Here is a 25869-nt window from a genome sequence, read left to right on the forward strand (position 1 = left end):
TCGATTAGTTGTTTGGTATATAAAATGTCAGAAAATATTAAAAATGTCCACGATGTCTTCCTTAAATGTCTTGTTTTGTCCACAACTCAAAGATATTCAGTTTAACGTCATAGAGGAGTAAAGAAACCAGAAAATATTCACATTTAAGAAGCTGGAATCAGAGAATTTTTTTTTTTGAAACATACTCAAACCAATTAATCAATTATCAAAATAGTTGGCAATTAATACATTTGTTTACAGCTAATTGATTAATCAATGCAGCTCTAAACATTTGTATTCAAAATGTTAATATGCTTTGGTCATTTTGCTCCCATGTTTATCCTTACTTCACGTTTTGAATTTAGTTTTTATGCTGGCCCTGTTGGAATGTGTCAAAGATTACACACTACTCGCTCCACTTCACTCTGTCTCATGATCCAGCAACCCCTTCTCACTCCCAAATACCGACACACCGAGGCACCCTTTAGCGTCCAACTCCAATGTAAACCCATCCGCATCATTACATTACGGTCAGAGCACCTGGCATAGTATAAAGAGTGAGGAAGACTGCGTAGGGTGGGTGGGAGTGGAGGTTGGACGGGTCAAACAAACACAGGACTCATACTTGCCAACCTTGACGCCTCAAAAAAAAGGGAGGATTTCAAAACCAAAGTGGGGGGTCTGGGGGTTCCGAGAGTTTCAGAGACTTTGTTTTCTGCATTCTGGTGACTTTTAAAGAATGAAAAATAAAAAAATAATAAGTACACTGAGACAGCATTTTTAGGCCTACTTTTAATTTGACCTTTAATTCTCGGGAAAGAAAACTGAATAATTCGCCCCTAGGGCGTGAACTCTGGTATAAACTAGACTAATATTCATCACTTTTCATTCATTAATTTTTTTGCCCCTGCTATAGTATTTTTTTTTTCATCTCAACATTGTTGAATCAGAGCAGCTGATATTGGTAGCGAGAGCAACAAGCTAGCTGGACTGCCAAGTTCCGTCTCGCTGCTCCACCCATGGGTGGCACGCAGCGATCAGAGAGGAGAGAGAGAAGAGAGGAAAAAACGAGAGGAGAAAGAGAAACGTGACAGTAAATGACCTATTTACATAACACATCTAGTTATTTTAACCCAAACCACTGTACACAACCTTTTCATAAGCAGCCTAACCAAGTAGTTTTGTTGCGTAAGTAAACCTATAAAGTTGGAAGTGTATATTGAAAAGAGACTAACAAGCAGAAACTGTACGTTTCCTGTGAACACAGAAGTTTATTTTAAAAAGACACCGTGCATGTAACGAGCAGAAACTGACACGCCGTCCCTGACATGCCCAGAACTGACACTATAGGGTAGATAGAGCATCATAGTTTGAAGCGTAGGGCCACTGTTCAAGCGTCGGTATTTGACATGTTGGGAGTGAGAACGTGTTGCATCTGGAGCTAGTCTTTTGCAGAAAATATGACCACAGTGACGGTTGCATACATCAATACAATGTAATAAAAAATAACAGAATAGCTTTAGTCTTTATGAGGGCTTCAGAGCAAATGCTGCTTAAGCTGACAGTTAAGCAGCCTGATGGCTGCGGTGAACACATGAGTGTTTATATGTGTGGTTTTGATTCTTGGCAGCAACAACTGCATGCTTATGAAAGGGGTGTAGCTGTAGCTTGTAACATGATTCATTAATGGTATTCAATTAAATATGGTGATTAGTCTGTGACCTTCTGAGGGGACTACACAACACCCACAGTTTTGCATTTGTGTGCCCAGCAAGACTAATACAGAAAATAGAGACCCTAAGGTCAGTAAATAGTAAGTCATCATTCAGAAGAAGCTTTAATAATCCAGCATACATGTGAATAAAAGCCAGTCAGGGGTGTCAAATCATTTGACTGTGATGAAATGAGTGTGACTGGTGCAGGTTGTAGTTACTGGCTGTGGCTATGAAAGGTGGGCCTGAGACCTAGCAAGCATGCTTGGCAGAATCCCCCCCTCATCATCCCTTCAGAGTTTCCCCCCGCTCAGTCTCCCATTCACTGCCTCTGTGCGGACGCCAACCTGCACCCGGCCCGGCCCTGCCCAGCTCAGGCCGAGCCAACCAACCCAGAGCCTCGGCCCTCGCTCCATTTCCAGTAAGCGCCTGCAGACTGCTGGCCTTGTCTGAGGGCCAACTTTCTGCCGTCAGGCCCAGTCTTCCTCTACAAACAACCATAAAGAGCCCTCTGTTCAGGCGGGAGGGGAGAAGTGAGAAAAAACAGACGCTCCATACACAAAAACACGCTTCCCTCAGTCCGCCCTCGAAGCAGCATACAGAGAGAGCTTGGCAGTGCCGCCTCAGATTAGTGCTCGGCCGCTCCACTGAAGGACTACCTGGGTAAGCTGGCACCGTTGCTGGCTCTCTTTCTTATCAGACTGGGTGACTCAAAGGTCATCAGAGTAATCACACACTGGGATTCCCAGCATTTAGCTAAAGCCTAAAGCTATAATGCAATAAAGCCTGATATGTTTCCTGAATGGATGGAATATTAGAAATGCCTGCCTAACGTAATACAGGAACCTGTTTGACATATTTCATCTTTACCTCCATCTCTGATTGATGCTGATTAAATAATGGATCGCAATAGGTACCAGAAATCAGTTTCATGAGTGTATGGTTCAAATATTTTGTATAGTCATATTTTTGGCAATATTGCATAATTGTCTTACTGTCAACAAATGTCACTACCAGACCCAAACCAACAATGTATGGCTGTCACGGTGAAGGAATTTCCCCTGTGGTGACAATGATTGGTTCAACATATGCAATATTTTATTGCCATTTTTTTTTTTTTTTTTTGCAAATTACTTCATTTATCCAGATTTTCGTGTTATATAAATAAGCTTTATTGTAAGGCTATTATTACGTATATTGTTGCTTTTTAAAACTAGTTCAATAGAACACAGAAGGGCAACGAGGCACAGTGTTATTTCAGCTGAGACGCTTTGGTTGTGTCTGGTTGCTATGATACGGAATATCCACAGAAGTAAAAATGTCTGCAAGAGGTATAGAGCACTTGCTCCGGATTGGAAGGGAAGGGAAGGCTGACGCACGTTGGGAGAGAGGACGAACCCGCTGGGGTCTGTGTGGGTTCATTCCTCCTCCAATGTTGTTGTTCAGCACTTGTAGCCTACATGTAGGATGTGACGGTTGGTCTTTTGTGGTATTTGTCCCGCCCCTCCTCCATTGTGATTGGATGGCTGGGTAAAAAGGGACATTGACGAGCACAGCGTTTTACCCAAAGTTGAACATTTTTCGACTCTCGGCGGCCAGAAAAAAAACGCAATACGTGCAGCGCTCAGCGCAGAATAGACGCTCAGTGCCTCGTCACCCTGCTGGCATTTTTTGTAGCAGAGTGTAAATATACGGCGTTCCCATTGCAAAGAACTCAAAAAGGAAAAAACATGAACATAGCGGTTGCGGCGGTTGCTTGCCATCCCCTGCAGTTGGCTTGTCAATAGCACGGTATTACAATATTACGGTTATTGTGGAAGCCCTGCAACAATGTGTTAGTCCTTCTCTCAATACTTTCCGGGTTCTCCACGCTGTCTGAGCCTCAAGCCCATTGGTTCCTACTGAAGACGTAATTCTTTACTGGCCACAAATGTATAATTAATTTTTGATTTAATCCACATTTGGTGCTCTAGTGAGTATTTCAGACAGCAGGACAGTGTACGTGGGTCAAAACTACAGTGTGTGTATTCATGGTAATGAGGGAACACGTCACTCAGAGCAGTGGCTCATTGATAACAATGGAGCTCTATGGCACAGAGGAATCAGTACACAGGCACCCTATATTAAGATCTGAACATCCTCAGCATGCTTCATGTGTTTGCTGAAAGGAAAATCTAATCAGAACTTCAAGTGTGAACTTGCTTTGAAAAGAAACTAATTTCACATCCATTATAATCAACACACCTCTCATCTTGCTCCACTCACCAAAACCATTTAGCAACATTTCACTTCAAACCTGCATCCGCAGACAATAGCTATTTGCGTCTTGGCCGGTAGCGAACCAGCGTGTCTACGCGCATCACTCTAGCTGCAGTAAATCACTCAACGAGGACCAAGAGTGTGTATGAGGCCTTGATAATAAGGTGAAATTTACTGCTGTTGCCTGTCAAGAGGCTGCAAATAATAGTCCCGTCTGGCAGGTACCATTATTGAAGCCTTGTCGATCCACCCTTTTTCCTGACAAGATGTTACTTGAAGTCTGTGTGTTTTCCAGAGGCTTCAGTCAAAGAGGTTGAATGGGACGCTCTTTGAAGGCTTCAGAGCCCTGGGAGAGAGCCCTGTGTCTTAATTAGCGGCTGCCATTTAAAAGAAAGTTTCATCATACCTGAACACTATGGGTGGCTGTAGCCTATACGTCCTGCTGGAAACACACTGAGAAATGGTGCTCGCATGCGGTTCTTGCGGCCATGAGTTTGTCCTTGTATGGATGAGGAGGAACAGGGATAGATAGAGGGATAGGAAGCCAGTGTGAGTCAGGAGATGACATGCTTTCAACTACGGTAATTGCTATTTGTCTCTGTGTTCTGTACTGTGTGATTACATGCTCTCTGTTGTTCCATTGTTAAAGCTCTGCTGTGAGAAAAAGTGATTTGGACATGGCGCAGCTTGTTGAGTATATGAGTAACCCTATGAGTGAGTGCACGCACAGTGGAGCGTGGCCATGTGAAGAAGACGGAGTTGGGCGACACTTCATACCAACTAGTTCGTCTCATCGAGGAAGAAGTTTGAATGGGTCTTTCTGTAAGCGATGAAAATGATCCATCTTCCCTGCCACAAGATGCTGCCCGTGTAACCTGTTTTCAAGTTGAGGTGTTAAAGCCACACTCCCAACTTCAAGTTCCCTTTCTGTCTGTCTGCCTGCCTCTCCTCTCTGCCCTCCTGGCTGACCAACAAGTTAGAATTTGCCTCTCTGGCATTTTCCCTACTGGCTCGGGGTGGGATGAATTATGATGTGACACACTCCCTTCTGTACTTCTGGGCAGCCAAGGCGATCAAGATAAATCACCACGCTGGCCCACAGGGGACACGCTAAGATCCTGCCTTAGTTGTTTTTGGGGCCCTGATCAGGATGCTGAGGATTTGGACACAACTTGATACTGTACTCCCCGAAGAAGAGAGGACTGTGTACAAAGGAGGGGCCCCAGTAGAACTATGTCAGGCGATGGGATAATGTACTTAAATGAGACGGGATTATACAGAGGGTAATTATCCATTATTCGGCTCCGTCGCTGTCACATACCATTTAGTCTTTTTTTGAGTGCGAGAAGATGACGCTGAGACCGTGTGATTAAACCGTGGAAATTTCAGGCTATTGATTTGCAACTTGCTAGTCTTCTGATTGATGGGTCCCTTGTCTGTTGAGCAGCACATTCCTGGCTGTAACTCAGGGGAGCATCCAAATTCAAACATTAGCCGTGACGATGAGCCGGGAGCTGAAGCCAACAAGCAACAACACAAGATAACAACATGTCTGTCAAAACCACTGACAACCAATCGTCAAACTCAAAAAATCTGCCCCTCCACTCCTCTTTCCATGTTAACCAAACCATAACAATGAAGGGAAAAAACAACATCAACCCAAATGGCTCATCTGTGAACTGTATTTAATCAACACATTCCGTGCTGTGGGGCTGTGGGCCTTGAAACAGGGTTGATTGCCTGGTGAGCGGGACCACATCTGTTTGTGTACAGGGGCGGTGTAGGCCGCAGCTCTGCCACACAAAAACCTTGGGCATATTTCAACTTTTCAGTGCTGCAATTTGCCCCCCGACTGCTTCCCAAAAAGCATAAATACGGGCTGTGGAATGAGCGGGGGATCTGTTTTTCTCATCTGTTGCGTTGTCGTTGAGGTTCTGGGAACGGAAGGCTGGATTTCGGATGCTAATTATCCGGTCAAACATGCTGGCACGGTGGCTTTCCTGGCTTGTGGGTTTCGCACAGAAGATGCCCGACTCCAAAATATGCAGCAAACTGCATACATATAAGTGCCGTCTCTACTGTAAATCCAAGTTCTACTGTCCTCCCACGGGAGGCTCTTCCTAACGTGTCCCAGAGGGCTTTATGTACCAACACTCTAACCCTCCGTAATGCGTATAAATTTGATCATATTGCCCAGCAGATTATTTTATCCACAGCAGACTGAAAGGGCTTGAGACAATTGAACAAGCACCTCAATTAAAGGTCCCATATTGTGCTCATTTTCAGGTTCATACTTGTATTTTGGGTTTCTACTAGAACATGTTTACATAATGTAATGTTAAAAAAAACCTTTATTTTCCTCATTCTGTCTGTCTGTCTGTCTGTCACCCTCTGTCTGAAACGCTCCGTTTTACCTCATTTCAACGGAATTGCAACGGAATTGCGTTGCTAAGCAACAGTTTGGGTCCATGTTTACTTCCTGTCAGCTGATGTTATTCACATCCACTGCAACAGGAAATAAACTGGGACACATTTAGAATGTTTATGTTTAAAACCGTGTAATGGTCTAAATATTGTTAATTTGTGACATCACAAATGGACAGAAATCCTGTCGGCTTGTTTCAAAACGCATCTTTTCTGAATACGGGCTATGTGTATTTCTTATTCGTTCTCCTGCTTTATAGCATAAAATACATGAAAATCTCACTTTTTACAATATGGAACCTTTAAAGCAAAGTCTACTAACAGTCTGAAGGACCAATATTGCATAAAATAAAAAAGATAATATCTCTGGTTCTGCTGCATCTACTTTGATCCTTTTCGTTAAACTGTCCAACATGACTCGGACAATGTTACGGGAGTACAAAACTACTCTATAAACACCTCTAACGCCAAACAAATCAAACCTTTTGTATTTCAGATGAATTAAACAGCATATGTTGAAACATAAAATGAAATGACATGCAACAAAAGTTGTCTCAAAGCTGCTGTACACATGCGTGTTGTGTGCATTGGCCTACTGAGTCCCATTAATCCCCAGTCTATTCCCATGCACTGTCAGCCAGGGAGCAAAGCAGGTAACAAAGCAGTGCGTACCGCAGGATCTGCATTATGACAGCTGTGACATCGTGACCTGCAGCCCTCATTATGTTACATGCAAACAGTGATGAAGGGCGTTCCATATGGAGTTAGCACGATACTTCAGGACAGGAAGTAGGATCCTGACACACAGTAGAAAGCCACTGACAAAATGCTGCCACCAAGCACCCTGCGCCAACACCCTGCTCCATTTCGCCGGGGACAACGCGCGATAATTAGGTGAATTTGGCGCATGCTGGGGGGAAAAGACAGCTCGATCAAGGTCTTGATGAATTAGTGGGAGCACTCTGTCAGAGTCACATCACATTAATCAAAACAAAACCGGGTGCGCAGCCAAACTGTTTCCCCCCTCCTTTCCCCCTCGCTTTGCAGGTGATGAATAGCTCTGCCTTCGCCGTGTATCACCTGATCTCGCTGAATTTAAATGTAACAGCACAGTTCTCACAAAACCACTATTGATCTTACTCCTGGGTTCCCTTCCTGGATTCCAATATTTTAGATAAGCGTAAGAAGGCCTAGCGATGTTAGGAAGGCCAGACTTATGGTAATGCCACATTAATGAAGTCAGAAAATAAATTAGTGTTTCTTTGTAGGTCAGGTTAGGATACAAGTTTCATCCAAGCACACAACTGGACTGCCAGCCTATTTATCCTCACCAGTATACTGTGAGTTCATGGTTTAAAATCGAATGCTTTTTAGACATGAAATATATAAACATATGATTGAGTTTGACATACTTCTACTTTGTTAGCCAATAACATTTTACTATGCTGCCAGTTTTACTGACCAACTTGCAACGTTGTCTTCCTACTGGGCTTTCTTCCAGCCGATCTGTTCTACTAGAGACTACTAGAAGTCCCACAACATGTAATTTTAGGAGAGGCGATAGAGGAGGAAGTGTCAACACTCTATTGTATTGGGCTAATGTGGCGTGTCTCTTCCATCTCTGTCTCCCTCTTGCTCTGTGTATCTTGTCTGGCTTTGGTGTATTTGAACTTGGCTCTGTCAATGAATGCTCAGGAAGGGGGGCAGCTTGTAGTTCCAGTTCTAGTGCTGACAGATAGGAAGGAGTAGTAGTGCAATTCTCAGAGAGAGAAAGCAATGAAAAGTGACAACTGACCTTCACAAGTCATATTGAGCCACTATTATTTACCTCTATATACAAATTCAAGTATTCACATGGGTGCAATGACCGGCCCAAGGGTGGGCCACTGTTTATTAAGGAAGAAACACTGTGGATGTCACCATGATTATTTATTTAACAATGACTAGTGATTTCTAATGATACTCACTAGGGCTGTCAAAGTTAATGCGATAATAATGCGTAAACGCAAAATCGCTTTAACGCCACTAATTTCTTTAACGCATTAACACAATTGAACTTTCGGAGGTTGTAGCAGGCTCAGTTTTAAAGCTAGAGTGACGATACTGGTATCATATGAAACTAGAAAACCTAAGGAATCCATTGGTGACAACATGCCTTAGCTTGTCACGAAGGAGGTTAAATAACGCTCCAAATTCAAACAAATTTTGGTGAGGAAAAAATCTTATGATCATTTTCACAGGGGTCCCTTGACCTCTGACCTCCAGATATGTGAATGAAAATGGGTTCTATGGGTACCGATGAGTCTCCCCTTTACAGACATGCTCACTTTATGATAATTACATGCAGTTTGGGGCAAGTCATAGTCAAGTCAGCACACTGACACACTGACAGCTGTTGTTTCCTGTTGTGCTGCAGTTTGGGTTTTTGGACAATATCTGTCATTGTTTTATGTTGTTAATTCATTTACAATAAGAAATATATACATACATTTGCATAAAGCCGCATATTTGTCCACTCCCATGTTGATTCCTTTAAGGTACATTTGGAACAGATAAACAAATGTGTGATTAATTTGCGATTACTCACGATTAACTTTAGCCAATCATGCGATTAAATATTTCAATCGACTGACAGCCCTAATACTTACCCATGCATGGCGTGGAGTGGGTGTGGCTCATAATGGTATCGCCCCTCATGGTGTCTCATGTCGATCGGGATGGGCGTATGAAACGTGGGGAAGAGGTGGTGGGTACCTGTGAGTGTAAAGGGAGAAATGGTCACAATTAATAAAAAATAAATAAAAAATACAGTGAAACAAATACAGTGAATGATAACACTTTTTCTTAAAGCTGGTCAAGTTGTGAGAGTACTGAAATAAAGTAGAACAAGACACACAAATGTTAAGGGTGTAATACAGTCCCTGACTAATGCCTGCAACGCAGCATGGGATGCAACTGTACCATTTTACAGTTCCTGTAATCCAGCAGTAATTGAAACCTTCTACACTGTCTGTGGCTTTTGCCCCCGAGAACTGTATGTTCATTAATGGCCCTCTCTATCCAGTGAGACCAAAGCAGAGTTTACACAACAATGAATGTGTTTTTATGTGTCAGACAAAGAATGCACGAATCCACCATTTCCTGCCATAAATGGTCCGATGGCTTGAGGGAAGTCTCATTAGGACAACACAGCCGATCTTCATTAATTACTGTGATTACAACGGCTGAGTAGGAGACATTATTGTCTTGATTGAAGGAGGAGGAGAGCTCTAATCAAAGACAAAGGCCTACTAATTATCTCCAGTTACATATGCTAAAATTTCACATTTGGAAAATAAAAAAATAAACCAAAAACAACTACACTGAATAACCTCTAACCCAGAGCAGTGTGTGTGTTTGAGTGTGCGTGTGTGCGTGTGTGTTCGGTGTGCGAACTATGGAGGGACAGAGACAGAGAGTATAGTGCATTGGCGCTCCCTTGGGTTGATCCCCGGTTGCTATTAGGATTCTTTGGCTGTACGGTCCAGTAAACCTGGGATGACCTGGGAGCAGAGACCACCAGGGTTAAAGGTCAAAGCTCAGTGAGAGCAGATCATTATCTCTACCTGAGAGGACCACTGGGACTAGATGACAAGGGGGAAATGGGTGCGTCTTTTTACACCAAATGTGATGCCAATATCCCACGAGTAACCAATGTTTAAAGTCCAAAGGATATGCTGCCAGAATGAATAGACATTCAGCAAAATGTCAATTTTTCGGCAGCCTTAATTCAGTCATGCCACACTCACTTATTGTCCTCATCTTTTTTAACAGAAATACTCATTTCATTCACTTATCAATTTATTATTTTCGATCGCTGTTAGGCTACTGTCAAGGAAACCCAAAACATCCTGCTAATTTTTTCACATTAAAGGTCTGCCAGGAAAGGAATTAATTATACCCATTCAGCCACTGGAGGGCTTTTGATGTGAAACATCTGTGCAGGAAGTTTTGTTTTTCATTGATGGTATCTTTCACAGATTGGGGGGAAAAAATAGAAAAGTGGAAGTGACCGGAAATAATTTGTGAATAAAAACGTAAAACTGTTCAAAACATAGACTGTTGAGTAAATATTTGGTGAGTAGACTGTACATTATACTGACTTTATCTGTGACCGCTTATCCTATTCAGGCTCGGGGGGGGAGACATTGGGTCAAGGCGGGATACACCCTGGACAGGTCACCAGACTATCACAGTTGACACATAGAGACAGACAACCATTCACACTCACATTCACACCTTTGTGACATTTAGAGTCAACAATTAACCTAACCTGTATGTCTTTGGAATGTAGGAGGAAACTAGAGAACCCAGAGAAAACCAGCGCAAACACGGGGAGAACATGCAAACTCCACACAGTAGAGCCCCAAGCCAGATTCAAACCTGCGACCCTCTTGCTGTTTTACTGCATGCAAATTCATTTTTGGATACATGGAATTTGCAATTTAAAGCCCAGTGTTTTTCACCGCGATCGCCGCGATAATAATACACAACGGATTTTCTTTTCAGTCTGCAATTTTTTAAACACCTCCCCGTTTAAGCCGTGCCTTAGGGGTCCCAACGCGCTGCACGCAGCGCTGTGAAAACAAGGTGTAACAGGACTCCGTGCCTTCAGGCTATGGCAGAACGCCTCATGTTGTTTTTAGGTGATGCCAATTACAAAGACAGACATTACTGCTACTTAACCCTGATTGAGGCCTTTTGTTGTTGTGATTGAGGTAGTTATCATGACGTTGTACCATCTTGTTCTCAGTTAATTCTGATGGGATTACACACGACTAGGAGAGGAGTTTCCCTGAGGGCGGCCCTGAACTGTGAACCATTTGACTGGTGTGGAATTTGTTTAAGAACAAGCATTACCCGACAACGAAAACACTGCCATGATGACATTTGCTGGAGTTAAATTATTTTGTACAATTGGCTGATTCCTGTTTTTGTGAAGCAAAACATGAAAGCTAAAATACTCAAAACTGTCCTAAAAAACAGATTGTTTAGTATTACCAGAGGACCTATGTCTTCAAAACATGTAGGATCAGTTCTACTTCACAAACTGCAGACATGGCAGATTTGCACTGCAGTAAAATGAATGAATACCCTGAAATTTTTGCAAATCACTGGATGTCCGCTGACTCAAAATGTTCCACTACACTCGCACAGAATAGTGAAAATTGCCTGTGAAGCCAAAGTGAGTTGTAAAAAATCCGTCTGGTGCCCCGCGCTCCTTGTCTCCTCTCGTCTTTGAGCTCAGAAGGCCAAGGGCTCTGTGTTTCTGTCAAGATCTATGCCGCTGGATCTCAGCCAGTGACCCTCCCTTGCTTTTGTGCGTGAGACGGGCGGCCAATTCCGAGTCAACTTGTGTGTTACAAAGCCAAAAGAGGCACCCAGTAAATGAGTGAGAGGGAGTGAGAGCTGGGAAAAGGAGTTTGAGCTTTGTTTCACAAGTGGAGCCAGAAGTTGGGGCTTTGTCTGAGAGGTGCCCCCTGCTTGTGCTGCCTGGCACATCTCTGGTGGAGAGAGGCGGCAGGGCACGGGACAAGGAGACTAGACCGAGACAAAGACAGCAAGGTTTGTGCTGGAAGTCAGGCCAGCACAGTAGCTTCTTTTAGACATATTGGAAAGCTGATCAATTAAACCGTCAAACTGCAGGACACTTGTCTTTTGTCATTAATTCATTACTTTGCATGGCACATGTGTTGAGATGTAGTGAAGTTTTCCAGCTGGGGTATCTTATATTGATATATTGCTGACACCTGCCTGATATCAGATATTTAGAGTAGCAGATGTGAAAGCTTTCATGAAGTGAGAATCACTGTCATCAATGAAAATTGCTGATGGCAGTTTTATTCATATGAAAAAGTTATAGATTACTAATGATTTGTGTTTAAATTCCCATGCAGAAATAATGTTCGGTCCATTAGTGAAACACAACACACTAAAATAACCCAGCAGAAGCCCCAGAGGCCGATCCCCCTCCCCTGTCTGCTCACAGCTCGGGGCTGCTGAATGTGGGGGCGATAAGGGCTGAACAGGCCCTTCCATCACCCAGACAGCTGCATTGTTTCCCGGACTACAGGGACAGCTACCGACGGCTACCGACAGGTACATGGCTGGGACGATTCACATGCCTCAGTTTCTAGATTTACCGCCCGTCTGGCCCCTTTGGGTGTGTTGGCATGCAGGGCTCCTCCACCCGGGGCCTCAAACTATATATCCAAAACAGACTGTTCAAACCGACATTAGCACAACTTAGAGGTGGACGATATTTTTTATATTGATCGATAATTATCATGATATAGGCTATATTTGATAAAATGAATAATGCTCAATGTACAGTTTAAAGAGTTTTCTCCTTAGGACAGAACCCTAAAGAAACCACAAGGTTAATTCTGGTTTATAATGTACAATTATGTATTATCAGAACGGGTCGGGTTCTTGAGGGTTGATTACATACAGTATGTACAGTATATACACAACACTTGTCACTGCTGCACTGCGGGGATAAAATAATTAAATCGTGCGGCTCTTCTAAACTTTCCAAATGTTACTGAATTGATCAAATCCTGATGGTGAATTTCGCAGGGGTTGTGACACTATTTATCCACCAATTCACAGTCGCAACAGAAGAGACGGAGCTACGGCAGAGCCGGATGTTTTAGTAGTTTGGTAGGTGGAGGAAAGCGGATTAAAAAATATATCTTTATTGAGAATACATTTCATAAATTTACGCAGATTTTATCAGCCAGCCCGAGCACAACTTGCTTCAACTTTTACCACAACCCAATGTGACATTGAGACGAAGGATAAAATGGTCACCGTGATAGCCAGGTTGTAAAATCCTGTCTTATAGTGCCGTGAACCACTGTGCAGTGTTTTGGCATCTGATAAGTCTCCAAAATCAAGGCTCTACTGCTCAAAATGGACTTCCTGAGACGTATTCTATCGTCTCACTGGTACCTGAAAACACACACCCTCACCGATGGAGCCCTTTTTCAATACAGTGCTATTTTGGATCTAAACAACTGCTTATGAAAAGCTGGATATCATAACCATGATGCCTCATTTTCAGGTCATTAACTCAGATAGGTAATGTAAAGGTTACTAAAGGTCCATTGGTGTTTTGTCCTTTTCAGCTAGGCTATGTTTTACAGTAAGGTGCTAATTTTGTAAAACCGGTGTAATCTTACACCATAAATCAATTCAACCCACAGGAACCTTTAACTGGTGGTCGTTTTCAGCCACTATATCTGCTCCGATCTCTCATAACTAATCTTTCAAGACTGAACATATCTTTGCCCCCCTATAGCCCCCATGATGAGGCTCAGGCGTGCCAAACATCCTGTCACATCTTCTCCTCCTTTTTTTTTTAGTTTGCATCCTAAAGCCTCACTAAAGACAATGCCAGGTGTTGGATGTTAACAAAGGTCCCCTTCGAGTCTCATGACTCAGAGACAGAAGAAGGAAAAGCACTCTTTCATTATGTCCAAATGAAGCCCCCCGATCAGACCGCGCTGAAGTGGCGAGTGGAGTGGGCTCATGTCTTCGAGGAAGTACTCAACGATAATAATAATGCCCTGAGAGGCCGGGCCAGGCCAGGAATAATTTTGGGGGAAAAAAAATCCTTTGTCGTGCTTTGAGAGAAAGGGGCAGTGAGGGGGGGGGCACAGAGAGAGAGGGAAGTGAAGAGCAGAGGAGTAGGAGAGGTGGGGGTGCTCAATTCAGACAGGAAATTCCAGCAGAAAAAGTTGGCCTGGGTCCTAACTACACAGCACCGTGCCAACGGCTATACACAAATGCTCATGTGCATGCACACACACTCTCTCACACACACCCACACACACACACATACAATAACACACACAGACACTGATTTGTTCTGCAGTTCACTCTCGGTAAGCAACCATCAAGAGTGACTGAGACAAACACAAATGTGTTACTTTGAGGTTCAACAGACATGCCTTTCTTAAACACACACACACATACACACACACTACAGCAAGTGTTATGCCCAAGGTTAATAAAAAAGTGTATGTTTAGCCTAATCCGGGAATCCTGCGCTACACACACAACATGAAACCTGCAGGTTTAGTTTGCAAGACGTCGCTTCCTCTAGGGCAGTACATGGGCGAGTGATGGCGACAGAGGGATTAGGGGCTTACAGGAGAGCACGGAACCACTGCCATCTATGAAAGGAAGTCTTAACAGAGTGGCTCTTTACTTTTAACAGCCCTCGGGGAGGGTAAAACGATACCTTTTTTATTGATAGGGGGATTTTGGGCAGAAGGTAAGTGGATTAGGCCAGTGGTCTCTGTAATGACACGAGATGGTTGGAGCGGAAATTCATTAGTCCCTGTGAACTCGTGCAAAGTCTGTATATGTTATGATGTACACATCAAACACTCTCTCCCTGGGAAGACTTTACACAGTTGTTTTCCAGAGGCTTTGAGTCAGCACTGTAATGAGAGCGTGGTGCTTGAAGCTTGTAACTGTTTTTTTATAGCACATTATAAAATCACATGTTTATCTTTCAAACATAACAATGTCCATTAGTCCGTAGTTGTGGCTAGGACTGGGTATTGAACCTCAACACTTTTATAGTACAGACCGAAATGTGTCCAATAGCACATAGTATTCAAAACTAACATGGAATGCATGCTAAGATTAGCAATTGTGACTGTTTTGTTTAGTCAAATTATTTTACGGCTGCTTGGGTTTAGATGGAATGTAACATTTGTATTCTTTTATATAATGAGAAATAAGTTTCCAATAAGAGCATATTGCTGAAGAGTAAACACACATACCCTGAAAGTGACCCTACTGTATAATATACTTCCAACAGACACGGATCAACACTAGCATTAATTTGGAGCTGTGTTTCTGGCGACATAACAAAGGTAAGTTCAATATTCACTCTCCTTTTAGCTCTGTTTTGGTCTCCACCAACTCCTGAGAAGTACTGTATATATGGCTCTTTAGTTGTTAAATGCTCCACTATGTTCACCAGCTAGTCGCTAGCTTTGTCTGTCTGCTGCTTGGTGCTGAGCAGCTGCTAAAGACAAGGTTGATGAGAGCGGAGAAACTGAACCAAAACAGTGACTTTGTGGGTAGTTAAAGTTAAAATAGGTAACATTGGAGAAACTAGCAAGAGTACGCCAGATTTTTTGAATAATCAAATCTATAAAACCAACCCAGTGTTGCCAACTCCTTTCCAATGAAAGTAGCAGCACTCGCACTAAATCTAGAGAGAAAGACACCAAGTCATCAACACTGACAGTCTGTCCCTTCAGGTCTCCCTCCAAAGACACTCCTCCAAAATGATCATTATGAACATAAACAACGGACATTGCTGTCGTTAGTACTCACTGCAGTCAAGCTAGCAGCTTGTGGAAGACTCTGGTGATGTGCAACGAGTGCATAAATAGGTAGACATGTAGGCAGCTTATTACAGTCCTGCAATGGCCACAGATACCGTTTTTTTTTTTTTGGTCAGAGCATTTGATTTATTAATTGCTGTTGGGATGTAAAGATAATTTCAATAAATATGACAAAAAATGAAGAAGATGTTTATATAAAAATATAGATTGCTGCAGTAAAAAACAAAAATTCAAATGATACACGCCTTTTTGCAGTGAGGTCTGTATTTATGAATGCAAAAAAAAACAAAAACTGAGTTATTATGAAAGCCTTGTATCTGTGTTTATATCCCGTTGCCATGACGCCCTCATCCCTCCACCGCCCAGATGTGTTGTATCACCTTGCAGGGGCTGTTGTGTAGCTGGCCGGGCCTGCGCTCCTGTCCCGTGTTTACAGATCCCACTCAGACCCAGCTGGCCTCTCTCCTCTGCGATCAGTCTCTGTCAAATCTGCACGCCGGCCTCAGCCAATCACTCCTTAGTCTCAGCGTCAACCCTACGAACCCACCACCAGCATGATCCATCACCTGGGCTACGAGGTGCTGCACCGCCTCTCCTAATTGTTCTGAAGACCGAGTGCTACTAAGACCTTTTCTCACCTGGGTTGCCATCAGCTGGTGGTAACTAACGTCCATTGAATGTAAAAGAGGCACCAAGGGAAGTGGCATGGCACGAGGAGACTCTTGCTTTTGTCAGACGCTTGCGCCTCCAAACTGTCAACAAGTTCCCTTCAAAAATATTGCATTTCTGAAATTGTAGTTCTTTTTCTTAAAGCTCACTAGCAAAACGTTATAATCTCAGCCCACTGAGACCCAACTAAAAACACCAAAATCAGAGTTCATCTTGGAGGTGATGGTATAATCAGTAGTGTCCAGCAGCAGCACTTGGGGATCATTGCCTAACGACCGCCATGCATCACCCAGCCGGAGTGTTAGGCGTTTAGTGGGGCCGGGTGTACCCTTCATGTTAGCGTACAGGTATAGCTTGGCTTAGCAAGCCTCTCCTTGTGGCAGGCAGCGGGCCTCTCTGTGAAGACTGATGAGGTGTCGGGATAATCAGCTTCCCGTGCAGACTTCTGATTTATCTCCTGGCCCCCTTTGGAGCACAGGTGTAGGGCTGATCAAGTAATCAATGCGCCGGGTTTGTTATTGTTGCGGCGGAGGTAATTTCAATTCAGAAGGATGCAAGGAGAAAAGGAGATAAAAACCTTGGTCCCAGTTAGAGAGTGGACTCATACTTTGAGTTATATGTTTTCTGCTATTCCCATATAATAACATACACAAAATCAGTTCACGTGTGACTTCATCAATCTGTTCCTCGTTCTCTCAGGTCCAAACAGCATTTGCTTGCCAGTTTTTTGGCAAGTGTAAACGCACCAATCAAGCCGAGTCACTTCAAACGGCGGGAACTCAGAGCTTTCCCTCTGTCTTCCGTGAGCCCTTTAACCTCCGGGAAACACAGCTGACGGAGAAGCTGCCAGTTCACACAAAGAGCGTCCTCAGCCCCCTATGACGGCATCCTTCAGCACAAGCTCAGCACTCCCCCCTCCGCGACTTGTAAACAGGGCTTTTTTCTTTTAGGGAAAGGCAGAGGAAATACCCAAAAACAGCACACAATGTGTGGGAGAGGGAGGCAGTGCACATCAATCTAAAAGCCGTCTCGGCTGGGGGTCACCATGAGGTGAGGCGCCCCCCACCCCCCCCTAGGGGAGACTGCTCTCCAAGCCCAAGTGGTAGGCTGGGGAGTATCTCCTGGATGGAGACCTGGTCTCTATCAAACCGTGTCTGTGGTCTTACAGAATGATGCACAACGTTTTCCCCCTTTTGAACATCGAAGACACCAAAATGTTATTTAAGACACAGATGGATTTAGGCTTAAAAAGGCCAGAGGTGAATTCTAAAATAATCCATGTCCATAAAAAATGTTTATACCCGTCAGCAATGGAGGTTTTATTAAATAAACGACTGATATCCATTCATTTCGTGATGACATTAATAGCAGCAAAGTTTACAACAGCTCTAAAAAACATGTGGCTCATTTCAGACTTATAGCTGTAGGACACAGCGAACGTCCCTCTACTTTGTCTTCACGTGTGTTTGCATTAGAAAAGCTGACCGATTCTTGGTATCTTAAAAGCCTGGTGACGGGTGAGAATAAACTGTCAAAAACATTCAGTACCATCCGTTTGTACCATCTAAGATGAGGCTTACTTACATTTGTTTATATTCGGCGACGGTTGAATCAAAGGTCGACTCTCGCTAAAATAACTGTAAACATCCTCTGAGTGTTACTGAAGCTCAGTTAAGGGTTCATACTTTTAAAGCCGGAAATAGATTTTGAAGAGATGGAGGGCCAACTCTGCTGACTGTTGGTGGCGTCCATAACACAGGGCAGAGTGTCTTCAGTGCAGGCCCCTGGGCTCTCAGGTCATCTATCCCGATAAGATAAAACGTTGAGACCGAGCTGTTTATATACACACATACACACACACACACACACTCACAGCAGTGGGGTCTTATAAACCCCCTTCTTGTCTGGCCTCCTTCTTCAGGGCAGGATTGAGCGTGGAAACCATCTCACTCTGGGAATTTGTTTTAAAGCACTAACAAGAAACAGCTGTGAAGCAGGTCAGAGGGCTTCCGACCAACTGGATTGGATCTCAGGTGATCCCCCCCCCCCCATCCCCGGTCTGATAATAGTGCCTCGCTCTTTCTGTTTTTGTGAAGTGACCCTCATTTTAGGGTCCATGTTTTAACAGGAAAATATGAAGTTGATATTTAGTTAGAATGACTAAAAGGGCTGAAAGCCTCTATCCCTAAAACAGCGATGTGTTTTGGCTGTCTCTCTGTGAGTTGCTCTGGATATCTGCTTAACAGAAACACGATAACTTGTTTCAAAAGGTGTCTTGATTGAATGAACTGTTTCTTGACATTATGGAGTGATCGGTCTTAACAATACTGAGAAATACAACTACCGGAATACACGGAAAACCTGCAATCCAATGTCAGACTCTAACGTGTCCCCTGTTGCTGCCCATAAGTTATTATATAAGCTCCACGAGCTAGCGAGCTTGCTAACGGTCAGTTAGCAAACTCTTTAGCTCATTGACTCAGCTTAGTTAACATTACAGCATGTAAACATGTTCTAGTAGAAACACAAAATACAAGTATGAACCTGAAAATAAGCATGATAAGGGACCTTTAAGTAAAAGTGAATGATGCAACACAGCTAATAAGCTATAGCGATAGCTTTGGACTCTCTGTCCAAGGCTAGCAACGTTAGCAGCTAACACTAAAACACAGTGACTCGTCCTCCTACTCCCAGTTTAAGGCAATAGCTGAAACCATTAATTGTTTATTTACAGGGGCATGTGTCTGTATGGTGTGAAAATACTAAATTCAGATAGATGACACTGACCCACAAACTGAGGAAAATAATGCTCTCAGTATTTATTTATTTTAAATATATTTTTAGTGTGGCAGCAGATGTAGTTATTACTATATAGCTATGCTACTACTCTGAGCATTTTATTCAGTACTTAAACTGAGGAAATACTGATGCTTCTTTTGTCATTTAATTACTCAGAACTAATACAATAATTCATGAGCTAGTAGAAATATCAAATCTCTAATCTGAATTGAATTAATAGAATATTAAATCACTTTGAACATCAGTATATTGTACCATTACAAATGTATTGTTTTTGTACAAGATTGTCTCTAATCGAGAGAAATAGATAAAACCCCTTCTTTTTCTGATGAATGTTTGTAATTACTGTAAATTAAATTGTGATTAAGGCAGACAAAGTGTACCCAACCCTATATTCCTGCTGTCGTGAGCAGTAAACTATGGCATGCTTGCTGACTTGTTTTCCATCTGTTGTTGTTTCGGCTAGTTGGACTCCGTTGTGCTGAAAAGGACAACTCCTACCTATCACAGTGACGACAGAGGACTGATTTATGAACCAACTTAGCATTTTAACAGCACAGCCTCGCTAGTTTCAAACCCTGCACAGCCACTCTGATAAAGAACTGTGGGGAGGGATAAGGGGGTGCTCTTTGACATGAGACTCTTTATTGAAGCATCCTGGTTGTTTTATACAGAATCAGTGAAAGGAAGTAGTCCCATGGTTCAGCATAGAAAGCCAAAAGGTCTGAAAAGGAGCAGAGCAGGGGGAAACCTCCGGGGTCTGAAAAGTGAAGCCAATGCTGAAGTGCCTTAAACCTGCATTCTTTCTAACAGCCAGCAGGGGGCGACTCCTCTGGTTGCAAAAATAAGTCTGATTGTATCGAAGTCTATGAGAAAATGAGCCTACTTCTCACTTGATTTATTACCTCAGTAAACATTGTAAACATGAGTTTATGGTCTCAATCGCTAGTTTCAAGTCTTCTTCAATACAGCATGATGTTCATTAAATACAATATGGTCCCATTTAGACTCAAATAGACCATAAAGCAGGGGATGCTTTAGGGCGTGGCTACCTTGTGACTGACTGGTCGCTACCACGGTATTGTCCAGTCTGGGAGATGACTGTGTTTTCGTCTTAGAACTTAAAACCTTTCACAATGTTCAGTTCATGTAAGTTAATTATAACCATTTGGTCTCCTAAAAATGTCTTATCAGCATTTGACTGTACTTAGCTCCACCCTCTCGTGTCACTGCTGGTTGCAAAAAAAAAACAGATGTCGACAGCCAAAAACCAAGATGACGACGGCCAAAATGTCAAACTCGAGGCTTCATAAACCATAGGGGACAGCTCGGTGACTATATGTCCACTATACTGTCTATGGTGCAGAGACGGGGGACAAAAAGCATATTTTTTTTCCACTTTTCACAACTGGTGAGTGATGTGGAGTCCGAGCTGTGTAGTTTTAGTGACGTGTAGAAAAGCACACGGGCAGTGCTACTGGTTATTGGTACATTTAAACAGCATGGGTTTTTCCTTCCTGTCTCTTGTGGTTTCAGGTAGAAAAACAAGACAGCCTTGCTTCAGGCTAGAGGGAAGGAAGAAGTGAAGAGAGTCAGTTGATACAGTGATAAGAAAAGATGAAAGGAAATAGGAAGAAGGCATGGAGTCAACAATGGCATGTAGGGCCACAACCTCTGGGATCTGCCAGGTTACAAAACATGTGATTTAAATGTTTCTGTGCCGTGGGGGTGCTAGGATTACTAAAGAGCCCTCAGGCTGAGAAGCTCCTTTTTGCAGAAAAACATTCTTGACTTGATTTCTTGTGACGATGTATTTTGTAAAGTGTCTAGTTTATTTCCCAGATGCAGAGGCTTATTATTCTGGAATATACAACTGCACACAATCTTTACCCTCTACTATATCAGTGCTGAATGACATTAATCAGCAAGTTCATTCATTGCCAGGGAGATCTAAGTCTCCTCCCTGCAGCTATACCTCGTTGTGAAAGGGATCTGAACGACGAGCGCTTGCAACTCTCTGGCTGCTCCGCAGCCTGGAGGGCAGTTGATGTGTTTACTTGGCCTTAATGCAAGTATGGACGTCAAATAAACAAAGGGCCCGATGAGTAACACATGTCGCTTTCATCAGTCCCTCGCTGGCAAAAGGGGTCGAACCGTTTATAAAGGAGTTTGTGACATTGAAAGAGAAGGGGAGCTTGCTCTGTGTTGGTCTACACGTCCGTCTTCATTAGATTGTATGCAGGCGAATGGAAAGGCCATCAAGCTGAGTGGTGGGAAGCTCAAGTCAGAGAGGAAATGGCAAACACAGAAAACAGTTAGTCTACAGAGCAAATGACACCTGAGTTTGTGTACAAATCAAAGAAAGTTTGTTTTTCTGCAGAGCTGCACTTGAAATCCTGCGTATCTTTGATTGTGTGTGTGCTCAAGTGCGTACACGTGCACACACACACACACACACACACACACACACGACTGTAATGTGAATGTGGTTCCTTGACAGTTGACGGCGGAGTATAGCTGAAGCCTCTGAAGGCTCCAGAGACACGAGCGAGTGGCCAGGACATTACTCAGCAACAACAAACAACAGCCCTCAAGATAAGGAATCATTCGTCACTGGAGCTGCACTGACAAACAGCATGCATTGTGTGATAAAATTAACCCAACATGCCGCATCCCTTGTGTGACACTGAGAGAGTTGAGTCACCTCGGGGTAAGCCTGTGGGGGAATCTCCTTTATCTGGATATTTATCTGGAAGGGCTCTCAATCATCAGGAAGTTGCTCTGCAGTTGTGTAATGTAACATTCATTCACGAGGGGTTTGCGTCGAGCTGGATAATTATTATCCTGTTTCAGCACGTAAATGACATTATGATGGAATAAGGGAATAATGAATGACAAAATATAACAAAGAAGAAGAGAAATTAAACAGAAAATAGATAACAAATTGATCTAATATAATTTTTTTTATTTTTTTAAATCATACATCTCCAAGTTAACAGCTATCTATTAAAACAATGTTTTAGGATTATTGTGATAGCGGTTCAGAATCAGAATCAGAATGGTGTTTATTGCCAGGTGTAAGAGGTATACACTAGGAATTTTCTTTGGCATTATTGGTGCGAGACAAACTGTATAATAACAAAAGAATAGATAAAAACAAAAGAATAGATAAAAACGTTAGAATAAAATAATAAAAATGTACAATTTACAAATTACAAATTACAAGTTTATCTGTTTTTCACACTTCCCTCAGTTCTCTGTTCAACATTTACACTATTGCATACATTCATATTGGGAATTCGCCCAGTTCAACCACAGACCCATGTCTACTGATGACCACTGTGCAGCTCTACTGGAACATTTGGCCTTTAGTGTGTGCCTTGCTCAAAGCCACTTTAATAGTGGCACAGATTTTGCCAAAAGACCTGGGGATTCAAACTAGCAACCTTTTTAAAACACCATGTAACAACTTTGGAAACAGTTGGCATAAATTATGGCACCTTTTTCAACTTAAATTCCCCATTCGTATGTACATTTATTACTGTGTGAGAAAAATGAAAAAGAAACATGTTTTTTCTACAATAACTAAGTATGAAAATGCAACCTGTGTTCAGGTATATCGGATGTTTGAAGCAGGCAGCCGCATCCAAAGCTGTTATTGCTAATAGAATTGCACACGTATGGGCCGTGTTTGTAATGGAGTAAAACCTGGGAGTCAATTGAGACTCCTTCGCCAAGTTTTCTTCACACAATCCTCGAAGCAATCTCAACAGCAGATTAAACACTGTCAGAGGATGGAGGGGGAGCGTATAGGCCTACTGGCCTCCATGTCTCTCTTAGCTGAAAATTGGCGGCAATGACAGGCTGGGCAGTCAGGTCCAAGTTTATGCCCATTAACACTTTTGCATCCTTGAGAACACATAAACATGCAAGATGATGCAAGGGTTATGTCTGCCTTCAAAGCTCCCACTGTTCATGTGGAACAAGTAAAAAGGAACTGACTCATATTAATCTATTGGATTCCCATTGACTCACAGCAGACTTTCCCCTCTGCATCTGGACTGCATTGTGTGTTCATTTGCCCTAAACTACTCAGCTATACCCTTACAATGTTGTCAGCGAACATGTCAAAACACGCAAATGTCAAAATAAAAGAATCCAATTCCACATTGAGGCACATGATCAAAAAGCTAAAGGCTGCTTCGAGGAGGAGGGGGGGGGGGGGGGGGTTTAAAGCAAATGAAAAAGAGAATGGAAATGGCGATGACAGCGATACAATCAAGTATTTGAAAATGTAACTAAAGCATGCAGGTTCTGATTAAAGCCTGAACTCCCTACATCCCTGGTCCCCATGCAACCTGACACTAACAGAGAAGTAGGCGACTGAGCTGTGATTACAGAGAGGAGGGCCTCATTTTTAGAAGAGTTGAGAGCACATTTTTTTTGTGCATGTGAAAAGAAAATTCAGGTTTTACTTCATGGAAAATTGCCATCAATCTCAGAGTCAGTGAGTGACAGATTTCTGATTTTCAGTATAAACGCCTTTACACACCGGGGGCGTGATGAATAAACAACACGGAAATGCGAAATACTCACCTGCGAATGTTGTATGTCTAGGGCTTTTATTGTGAAAGGTAAGAACGGAAGGAGTTGATCTGGTATGCGCTGCCTTTGTCAAGGTTGAAAGGAGTGATGAAGTTTGCTATGGTCTCAATCGCTAGTTTCAAGTCTTCTTCAATACAGCATGATGTTCATTTAGTAAATTATGGTCCCATTTGGAGCCAAATAGACCATAAAGCAGGGGATGCTTTAGGGCGGGGCTACCTTGTGATTGACAGGTCGCTACCACGGCGTTGTCCGGTCTGGGAGTTGTCCGTATTTTCATCTTACAACTTTAACCCTTTCACAGTGTGATTTCTCAAGGCCTCAAAACAGCAGTCCACAAACCAATGGGTGACGTCACGGTGACTACGTCCACTTCTTATATACAGTATGGTGAAGAGAAACGGGACAAAAAAAATATTTTTTTTCCACTTTTCACTCCAACTTTAATCAAGTGCAAAACTAAATCCTTGGTGGATGACTTTCAGCCTGTTGACCAACATTATTTGCAACATGTTGTCATCACTCTTGGTGACCCATACTTAAGAATTCTGACTATAGGCCATCGTACTCTGTCATTGAGCCCTTTTCCAGACTGAATTACTGCCTAGAGAGCTTCTATCAACATACAATGTGAAACATTTGGGGAACAAATTGAAGAGTGTCTGTTAAATGTTTCTTTCTTGGACTACAACAGTGATGATAACAGTGGGATTTCATCAAACCTTGACATTTTTGGAGGGCTAAAATAAGACACCCAAAAATGGGAGACTGCCATTTGCTATCTGAGTCTTAGTGACGGCGCAATTGAGCGGCGACATGGTGAAGCAATTACAGTGTGGACTCACGCCAAACTCCAGGCTCCAGAGCAAATCCAGGGTAAAGACTTGTACGCTTATCTTGACTCCATTCAAAAGGAAAAAAAGAAAAATTGGTAAATTGTCTTTACAGTCTGTTTCCAGTGCGGAGCCCCATTTAATATACCTAGAAAATGTTGTCATTTTATACGTCTTAGAGAACCCCCAAAGGGAATTTCTGCTCAGCTTTTATGTACTAAACAAACACATGACTACAGACTGACTTATCATATAATTATTTCACTATTTTGTTTCAATAGAAACAAACAAATACCATCTGGCTCCTTAGGTTTGGAGATGGTCGTCTACAGTTTAGGCATCGTGGCTTTTGTTTTTGCAAGACCTTGATTAGAAAGCATTTTCCCTTTGCCCTGCTTCAAAGCCCCCAATCCAAGAGCACATTGAAGTTTTAACTGTTCCTGCCTGGCTCTTGATAATGATCCACATGTGGCACAGAAGTGATCTACATCAACCAACTCTTGCGGGGAAAGGGTGCCACATGCTGCCACTGTATTATTCTTAATCTCCTATTTAAATGAACCACATTAAGCGCTTACAGCAAACATCATGTGAAGTCACACTGCACGCTGTGGTTTAGGAGAGGGGGGAATGAGTCATGGCTCCAGTAAAAGGCAGTAAAAACAGTTGTGATTTTGGTGGCTTCAGCTATCTCTAGCGTAGAGAGAATGCACTGCACCCACTAGTTTCCACCCATCTATCTAAAGGCCCAGACACACCAACCCGACATCAAAGAACTAGCAGCGACGAAGGCCGCCTGTTGAGTCGCCTCACGTCGCCTTTGTCTTGGTCAAAAGTCGCACTCGAACTCACCGCAAAGACTACAGCCGACAACCAGTTAGCACGCATGTTCTGCGCCTGCGTGTGATGAAATAACTCTCCACTAGGAGAGCCGCTAGGTTTCCACCCGGTGCCTGTTCCGCCACGTATACGGGCTGTGACCGCTCCGTCCTCCTCACGGTGATTACCTCATTAACATTATTGTCCCCTTATAGCATTGGATTCAAAACCTCAAATATTGCCAAATAGGCGCTACTGCTTTTCGCTTCGACACCAAATCCTCCGCCATCGTCTTGTCTGTCAACTCGTCCCTTATGTGTGAAATCCGACTCCTGCTACTCTGAGCTGAGACTCTGTACG

The 25869-nt window shown here is 43.0% G+C and overlaps 1 protein-coding gene across 2 annotated transcripts in view; it reads right to left on the reverse strand.

Annotated features, from left to right (window-relative positions):
* The window catches only part of gli2a (GLI family zinc finger 2a), a 95848-nt gene that overhangs the window by 31339 nt on the left and 38640 nt on the right, over positions 1–25869 (reverse strand). Inside the window, exons 3-4 of one of the 2 annotated variants that reach the window (XM_037790507.1) lie at positions 9023–9128; positions 8863–8904 (exon numbers count right to left, since the gene is read on the reverse strand). In XM_037790507.1, the coding sequence (XP_037646435.1) occupies positions 8863–8904; positions 9023–9128 (148 nt within the window). The remainder of the gene's footprint in view (positions 1–8862; positions 8905–9022; positions 9129–25869) is intronic. The other variant, XM_037790508.1, reaches the window with a different exon arrangement.

The sequence above is a fragment of the Sebastes umbrosus genome, chromosome 13 (assembly GCF_015220745.1).
Source record: "Sebastes umbrosus isolate fSebUmb1 chromosome 13, fSebUmb1.pri, whole genome shotgun sequence".
In the NCBI taxonomy this organism is placed as follows: domain Eukaryota; kingdom Metazoa; phylum Chordata; class Actinopteri; order Perciformes; family Sebastidae; genus Sebastes; species Sebastes umbrosus.